At 41.4% G+C, this 8,862-nt stretch overlaps 1 protein-coding gene across 3 annotated transcripts in view; it reads right to left on the bottom strand.

Moving 5' to 3' along the window:
• The window catches only part of kcnh7 (potassium channel, voltage gated eag related subfamily H, member 7), a 67,028-nt gene that overhangs the window by 1,465 nt on the left and 56,701 nt on the right, over window positions 1-8,862 (bottom strand). For 2 of the 3 annotated variants that reach the window (XM_047159048.2, XM_017482395.3), the window contains exons 9-13: window positions 8,419-8,671; window positions 2,494-2,699; window positions 2,253-2,358; window positions 1,443-1,673; window positions 628-772 (exon numbers count right to left, since the gene is read on the bottom strand). In XM_047159048.2, the coding sequence (XP_047015004.1) occupies window positions 628-772; window positions 1,443-1,673; window positions 2,253-2,358; window positions 2,494-2,699; window positions 8,419-8,671 (941 nt within the window). The remainder of the gene's footprint in view (window positions 1-627; window positions 773-1,442; window positions 1,674-2,252; window positions 2,359-2,493; window positions 2,700-8,418; window positions 8,672-8,862) is intronic. The other variant, XM_053684066.1, reaches the window with a different exon arrangement.

The following is an 8,862-nucleotide window of genomic DNA, read 5'->3' as shown; positions in this document are numbered from 1 at the left end:
TTTTTCTTCTTCTTCACATTTCTGAAGGCGTAGAGCTCGCAGAAACGTGCACCTGACTGCTGCCTCTCCATTTCCAGCTGTGTTAAAAATCTACACTGATTCATTTATTTACATAGCATTGTAGTTTACTGTCCTCGCATTTGCCCCCCCTACTCTCACACTGGTGGCACCGGACTAATTGACCAGATTCCTAACTTTTACACAATCTGGTATAGCTGGTGATTACCTCAACGTAATTGAGCCGCTCTGTTCACTTCATTCCTTTCATCATATTCTTTAAGGACAATGCAAGTCACAGCCGTTCACCATTACCACATGTAAACAACTGCACTAAAATGGTGCATTAGCTAATACTAATCATGTAATACTAATTATGCTAGCTAGATACACTAGTAGTAGTACCAACTGTTCATATATATAATATATTGTGTGTGTGTGTACGTGTATGTATGTGTATATATATATATATATATATATATATATATATACCCACACATACATGCATGCATACATACATACATACATACATACATACATACATACAACTATCACTTCCATGTGTGAACACTAGGGGGCGACAATTACAAGCGACACTTGTAGTCGAAAGCCTCTCTCTCTTTCTCTCACCTGTTCAGGTGTTCCTGCAGCAAGTCCAGCCTGTGCTCCATTTCCCCGAATGTGATGTCACTGTCGCAGTCAACTCCGCCCTCTCTCTCCTGAAATTTTGCCGAGTCATCAACGTTCCCACAAGACCATTTGTCAGCACACACATCTGGACACACGCGCACGCGCACACGCACACACACACACACACACACACACACACACACAAACAGGCCCAGGGCTGTTAATTACAGCCAACAGCAAATAAGCAGGACAGTGATCATTAGCCAGATGCATGGAAAGTGCACACACAACCTGGTGTGCGTGTGTATACCTGCAAAACACCAGATACTTCATTACCTATAAACTAATTTCCTTTTTAGTATAGCACAGACCTCCACGCTGAAGGGAAGGAGGCAGAGTGAGAGAAAGCTTCTTGTAGGGAGTATAATTGTGTGTGTGTGTGCGCAGCTGCTCAGACAGACAGCTCTGAGTGATAATAACAGTGTTCAGCTCTTCAGGAGCTCAGCGCTCAGACACACTCATGTTTAAAAGTGCGCTGTGTGTTTAACGCCTCCAAAAGCCTTCATAAAGTCATAATGCGTTTGTGCAACCTTATATTTTGTCAAAAGCAACAACATTAAAGTTTTCCACGGAGCACCACTTATTTGCATGCATCTTATATATTCTATAGGGGTGGTAATAAATTTGCGAAATGTATTTGAGAGAAAGTACGGCATGCATATAGGGCTGTGATTGTGCACAGACATCCCTTCCCATTCTCTTCAAGGGTGCCAATAATTATGAAGCTGACTGTGTGTGTATGTGTGCAATGATACCTTTATAAATCACTGCACAGTCTGTAGCGTGGGGGTCTGGGAGCGTGTTCAGGTTGAGAGGGAGGGAGTGGTCGAGTATCCCCAAGCCCAAATTTCTCTTTTCCTCTTTCTCATCTACCTCTTCCTCACCTCTCTTCTCATCCTCCTCCTCCTCCTCGTACTCCTCTCCCTGCAGTGTATCTCCGTCTCTCCCTCTGTCTCTCTCCACCACTCTATGTCGACTCGGAGTCCCTGTAGGACGACCGAGAGGAAAGGCTAAGGTGAAATACATCAAACATTCTCCTTAGAGATGTTCATATTAGTAATGAAAAAGAGAGAGAGAGAGAGAAAAGCTTTCTTATGCAGAAATGGATAGAGGGATTAACTATAAAGTCATTTAAGGACAGACAGTAGAGCGCCCCCATAGGATGGCAACGCATGCTGCATCGTTTCACCAACACCCCCCCCCCCCCCCACACACACACACACACACACATCCACCCTGAGTGCCACCATGGAAACTGGCTGAAAACAAAGATAGAATGATGAAAGGATGAGGAGGGGGAGGAGAAAAGAAGAACAAAAGTGCACAAAATCTGAAGAGCAAACTGTCCATGTGATTTAAAGACTGCTATGAAAGAGCAGGAATCCTTCTACAGACTACAGGATGTGGGTTTTTTTTTGTCGTCATTTGTTTATGGACTATTATGGATTCTGATTGATCAGTAATGCTAAAAAAGCTTTATTATTCTCCAAAAAAAATCCAGTCCGTGGAATGAGGGGAATGAAAGCAGGATGGGAAGAGGTGGCTGGAGAGAAGTAGAGGTTTACCTGTAGAGGTCTTGCTTTTAAAGCAGGCTTTCGACCCGGCGTTGATCTCTTCCTGCTCCGAGTCACTCACTGCCGTGTACAGGTTCCTCTGGCGAACACCACTGAACTGGATAGAGCACGAAGTGATGGGATTCTCCAACTTCTACACATACACGAACTGTGAACTGTGTCCATGCGTGTGCAGTGAAGGACGTATACGATACATTGTAGTGTGTGTGTGTGTGTGTGTGTGTGTGTTTACCTTGGCGTTCTCGTCACGCAGGTTAAACGTGAGCTCCAGGTTGGACCAGAAGTAGTCGCCGAACTCTGGGTACATATCCAACACCTCCAGCAGCTCCTCTCTATCGATGGTATGTAAGTCGCAGTAGCAGAGAGCTCGCACGTCTGCAATGGCTTTGCCCGGCTTGGCGTATAGATGGATCATCTCACCGAAGATATCGTTTTTGCCTACGCCATCGAGAGAGAAGGATCATGAGGCTGATTTGAAATTGCAGTAATTCAATGCAAATGGAACGCATTCACGTGAACATTTAAGGCTTTAAACAGGGTATAATTCATCATGAAACTTATTGCCTTCACGTGATATTTAAATCTGGAACGTTTGACTTTGGTTTGAATGATTCCAGTATCGTACCATTGAGTTCCTTTTCCACTTCTTCACTTCGGACCAGTCATCTTCTCTAACTAACATTTCTGCAGAGTTTCTTTTGGGTGGAAGTAAACTGCCGAGTCCTGGCCTTAGGAATTTGTTTGGGACATGGGCTTATGATGAAGTGCTTGTTTTGTTACACTTTAGGATTCCTCACTGTACTGGACTGTGTATATTATGTTGCTCTGCTCGTGTACACAGCGATGAGTAGAGAATTTATCACCGCTTATGAACCTGAGAGTCGCCTGCCAAGATATTTATAATCTGAGACATGATCAATGTTTCTGAGATTAGCGAGAGAGAGAAAAAGGTGATAAGACAAATATTATATCTGGCGTACACGAGCCAAGTTTTGGATGGACGTGAACTGGCAGAAAGGCCAAGACCTGGCATTTAATTTACGTGCACAGGACATGCTCAGTTTACCGTCAACATTACGATAACAAAACAAGTCTGAGTGAGTAATGTCCGTTCAGGTTGTTAGATGAGTTTCCAGTAGCAGGTTTTTGTGTAGCACATTTTACACACCGAGGCAACTCGGGGCCAGATGTACTGAGCTGTTTGCTCCAGTTTTCAGGTGGAATTAAGCTGCATTCTTTGTGTTTTGTACAACCCGGGCGTACAAGCATAAATACTACATTTAAGCACTGTGCGTGAGGAAAGACATGAAGTGCAATTCTTTCCCCTCAAACATATGCACTCTAGGAAGGATCGTGCAAAACAAATGTGGGGGTAAAAAATGGTAAATGGGACACACTAAGCAGAAAGTTTTCATGCCTCCTGAAACCAAGGGTACATTCATATCATACATTTTCCTTGGAGAAATTGACACAGATTGGCCAGGCGGCAGAGTGGGGATACTTCTGGAGTTTTATTCCACTCATTCTCACAAATATTATTGTGATAAAATGTGTTAATACTCGGGCACGCTGTCTTTCAATACAGCTTCACTAGTGGAAGCTTTTGTGCAGATCTGGCAACTGATTTTTATTTTATTACCTCCTGAATGTCTCAGAAAAGCATAATCCTTATTCTACAGGACAGCTGGGCCTATGAGTCCTTTATGTTAGTCCGATACCCAATCCCTCATAATCTCTCAATTATTTAAAACGTGTTAACATGAGCTGAAATGTTCACACATGCAGGATGCATGCAAACCTCCTAACTGTTGGAGGAATCAGATGTACTTACATGGTTATCATTCTTCTGTGTAACAAGCTATTAAGAGGATTATCTGCGTTGTTTGAGCAGATAGAAATTTAAGTCAGATAAATGGACTTCTGATTTAAATAAATTCTGTTTTCATTCTGCCCGAGCTCTGTCAGATCATTCGTTATTAAAATTATTGCTGTGAGTGTAAACATAGCTTATGATCATGAGGACAGGACAGGATGCTGAGGTTGTGGATGTAATACACACTGGACCGGTGGCAATAACTGCAATAACTGCAATAATGAAAAGTTTCCCTCATACACTTTGTAATGAGTTCCTGCTGAGATGGACGTTTCCTGACCTGCGAGCACATGTATGCCGTAGAAGCTTATATCAGCAATTCTCTAAGTTTGTAGATTAATATTGCTGAGATTTGTGTGTGTGTGTGTGTGTGTGTGATACGGCGTCCTCTAGTTTCTTGCATGGCCTTATTATGTTGCTGCAGGCTTGCCTGGCGAAAGAGTAATGAGCTGTTTTAATTCAGCATACCCTGCCCCACCTGTGTGTGTGTGTGTGTGTGAGTAAGAGAGATAAATATGGCTGCAAGTCAGCAGAGTAAAAAATAACTGCTGTCTCTCTGGCCACGCCCATCATTTTTTAACTGATGATACCAGATGCATAATGAATGGCTTCACAGGCCACATCTTTCTCCTTCCTCCCTACTCTCTTTTTCTCTCCTGAAATACTCCTCACTGTACAACATTTTTAAAGAAGTCGTCTGTCATACTGAGTGCCACCTGCTGCCTGGGAGGTGAATTATAATCACAGTGAAACGCTGCCAAGCCTCGTCCTTTTCCCCAAATGAATGCGTTCCCTTTGCTCAAACTACTACCTCCCTTGTGAGTTGCCTTTTATGGAAAAAGAGGCAGAGCGCAGCAGCTCTGCTCTGGCCATTTCTGGGTCGAAAAAATATCAAGAAACGATTAAAGTCCCCATGAAATAAAAATGGGAGTTTTGTGGTTTTTAGCATGAATATGTTTGCCTTAAGGTTATCTCTAAGCTAGTGCGCTCCACAACAACGACACAATTCACATTTAGAAGATTTATGCATTTAAAACTTACAGTCTCTCTCTACCACCAATTCGGATCGACAAGTTTAATGACATCATTCTGCACTTCTCATCAGCTTCTCATCAGATTTTCTGCCCAATCAAATGCTCTCTAGAATCTGAAGTGTCCCGCCTCCAGCATTATATGTTGTTTAGCGAGATGAATCATATCAGCAAGCACGGGTCATTGATGTGTCTTTGGCTGTTTGAATGTGTGTGTTTTATTCAGTTTTCCAACTGTAAGTTGGTTAAGAAGGAAATGGCTTGAATTCATTCACTTCCAATTTGTAGCCCGTAGGCTGTAAGATAAGCTAAACGCTACTGGCTATTTTAAAAAAGGGGAAGAGCCACTCTGACTGTTTCAGTGGAAATCACGTCAACACATCGGATAACGCTACATGTTTCAACGCACTTCCCGGGGACTTTGCAAGTAATAAACTAGTCAATTTTATTACCTGGAACTATTGTGAATCACATTTTTTTAAAAGGCATCTTTGAAATTATGGTATTATTACATGTCTAGGAATACATTAAAAAAATTAACTTCAAGACACAAATAGTTAATATAGTTGCTCAATTTAGACATTTAAACATATGCAGTTTAATGAAAAGGTTTGCATTATTCTCAGTTTCTGGGTAAATTATTTATTTATTTATTTTACACACAAAAACCCCCCCCAAAAAACAAAAATTCTAATCAACAATCCCTCTTGGTCTCCAGACCTAATTTGAAGAAGGCAGAGTATGACATGTTCTGTATTATACATTTCTTTTCTTTCTTTTTTTTTTTTTTACCTTATGATATGACTCGTTTGTGAGAGTACTTTATTTTCTCTTTAGACACACATCCAGAGAAGGGCGTCTCTTACACACTCGTCTTACGCCCCTTCATTTCTCATGAAATAATGACGAAACAGGCCACACCTGGCCATGAAACTACTTAACAGCCAGTTGTCCAATTACTTTTGAGCCTGTGCAATGTATTTGTTAAACCATTTGAATTAAAGCTGGAGGTCAACACTTCGATCGCATCTTGACGGCTTCGTGTCAAATCCATGGTGGTGGTGTACAGAGGCAAAAGTATGAAAATACTTATGGGCCGACTGTATATGCATACTGTATATGTGGTTTAGTGACGGAGACCACAGTGACGTTCCCTTCCTCTGCCAGTGTAACCAGATGTGTTCCCGGGAACGCCCCAGTCATAGTGCAAGCAACAGCAAGAGCTCGACCTGAACTAGAGGTGTGAAGAAAAACTCATCATTTACACCTTTATTGCTTTTATCCTAGACAGCTGGTTAAATTAAACACAGAAAGGTGTGTAGTTCTAGCTTAGAAGTGCGAAGACAGTGTGCTATATAAGAGATATATGGATGCTCTGTGCCGTTTACGAGCGGAGAAAGCTGAATCCGTGTAAGCTCTGTGTTCATTCAGATTGTTTTTACGGTCTGAAAGCTGAATGAGTGTAAGGTATGTCATCACTCTGCCTCTTTTTTTTTTTTCTCCCAGATTGTTTTTATTTCCACCTGAAATGAGCTATTTCTTCAGACTGACGTGTCATTGCATCATCGTCTCAACTCCTCTGGAGAAATCTGCTGTACCCTCAAGAGCTTTCGTTGGCTCAGTGTAAACCGAGGAGAGGATATGACCTGAGCTCGGGAGGTTTCTGTTACTTTCCGGTGTCATTTATTATAGACTAGGGTGTTAAAACTTTCAGTTTGAGTCTCGGGGGTGACGTTTAGATACTCGGGAAACACAGTAGCAATTAAGATAGCACGTTAGTAACTGAGAGTGATTAAGGTTATGTACGAGGCGGTTTGAGAAAACACATGCTGCTGCCGCTGTAGCTGAATTCTGGCAAATAGTCAAAGAACAACAGCAACAAAACAGGTTTTTGCCAAAACTGGATTTTCTGCCTGTAAAATACTTGAATAAATCATCTAAATAATCCCGTTTAAGAAACCATAAATACATCTCACCGAAAGGATGTGCAGACCTTTTTGCAAATATGTTGCTCAAGGTGTCAGTCAGTCTGCATAAAGCTGCCTAAGATGTAACTAGCTAAGTGTGTGTGTGTTTTTTTTTCTTCCCTCACACAGTGAAAGGTCACACTTTGGTTTATAATACCTACTGTAAAAATGCTCTGCCATGCTCATGCACCGCATTCAGAAGGAAATCTCTAGATGAAACTTTCTCGCTTTTCACTTTTGGGGGGTCACCAGACTTTAAAATGTTCGAACTTCTGAGTTACAGCTGAAACATGTTTCAGTTCAGCAAAGTCTGTAGCTTTCAGACCTATATGTATATATAGCAGAATGATTTCATAGTTTGAAGGGATTTCCCAGATAGCCGCACATTTTGTCTTTAACAGTTAGCAGAGTTTTCTTAACACCATATGGTTTAAGGCATGACTGACAGTTTAGTGAGTGCAGAGCTTAGACAGCAGATTTCTTCTGTGACAGTAGTTAAGAATGGTTTTGTGTTTTATTTATCACGCTAAAAATATTTGTGTCTGTGCATCATCTTTATTTCCGGATCATAATCGGCTATTGTCCGTATTTTTCTTACAGTGTAATCCATGTAATTTAGCAATTCTGATTATCAGCATCAGGTCAGAATTGGTTAATTCACCCTCAGTAAATCAACTAGAACAGAACCGCCAAAGTAGTTTGTCGATGTACGACGCCCCAGTGGCTATAAAGTCCTACTGGTTTATTGGAGTTTATATGAAAACAATTTGAATAATTCCGTTGCTCTTCCTAAATTAAATGCATGAGGAAAAGTGATTTCCATGACTAATATTTGTATTACATTTGAACACATTACATCATTGTATAATCTTTTTTTTTTACTTTAAAATTGAACCTAGTGGTGTTCAGTTTGGAGGAGAATATCATGTTTGTTCCAAAGTGAAGCATTATGAGCACGACCGATCGATTTCAGTAATTAGATTATAAATTACGGTTATTATGTTCTGGTCATTCTGACTCAAGAGTAAAACCATAAAAAGAATAAAAGTGTCATAAATATGAAGCACAAAGATGGTTGCTGTCACGTTGACTCTTATTTACAGTTACTTCAGGGAGAGGAGGTGGGTGTTGTGTATCTTTGATGAATGTTGTTTTCGTTAATAATATCTCACATTAGGATATGGCGCATTGTGTACTTTCAAAATCAGTAGTGTTATTGTATTGCTATTAAATAAAATGGGGTCAGTGTTATTTGTAATTGTAGGACTGAACAAAGCTTGACTCACCTAAAATGGCCACCACGATGTCGTCCTTCAGGATCTCTATAGATCCTCTGCCAAGGAAATACAGGGCGGTGAGCACATCCCCGCAGTGTACCAAGGTATCGCCTGGCGGGGCGTGTGTCGTCTTAAAGCGCATAGCCAAAGCACGCAAACACCCTTTACTGGCCCCTCGGAACGCCTTACAGCCCTCCAGCAGAGACTGATTGAGATGAAGACAGATATCGGCCTGCAGACACTCAGGAAATCCCTTCAGTACCTGCAGAGAGGGAAAGAGAGAGAGAGAGAGAGAGAGAGAGAGAGACAGACATTCACACAGAAGAGAGACAAAAGCAAGTTAATGTATGTGCAGTGCTGGGAAGGCTGAAATCAACATGCACCTGCTTTTGGCTCTACAATTAAAGACAGTCTGCAAGATGGAAGGAATTCAAGCCATAATTATAAGCTTTG

This window comes from Ictalurus punctatus, chromosome 12 (genome assembly GCF_001660625.3).
Source record: "Ictalurus punctatus breed USDA103 chromosome 12, Coco_2.0, whole genome shotgun sequence".
Classification (NCBI taxonomy): domain Eukaryota; kingdom Metazoa; phylum Chordata; class Actinopteri; order Siluriformes; family Ictaluridae; genus Ictalurus; species Ictalurus punctatus.
This window is presented reverse-complemented; position numbering and strand designations above follow the sequence as displayed.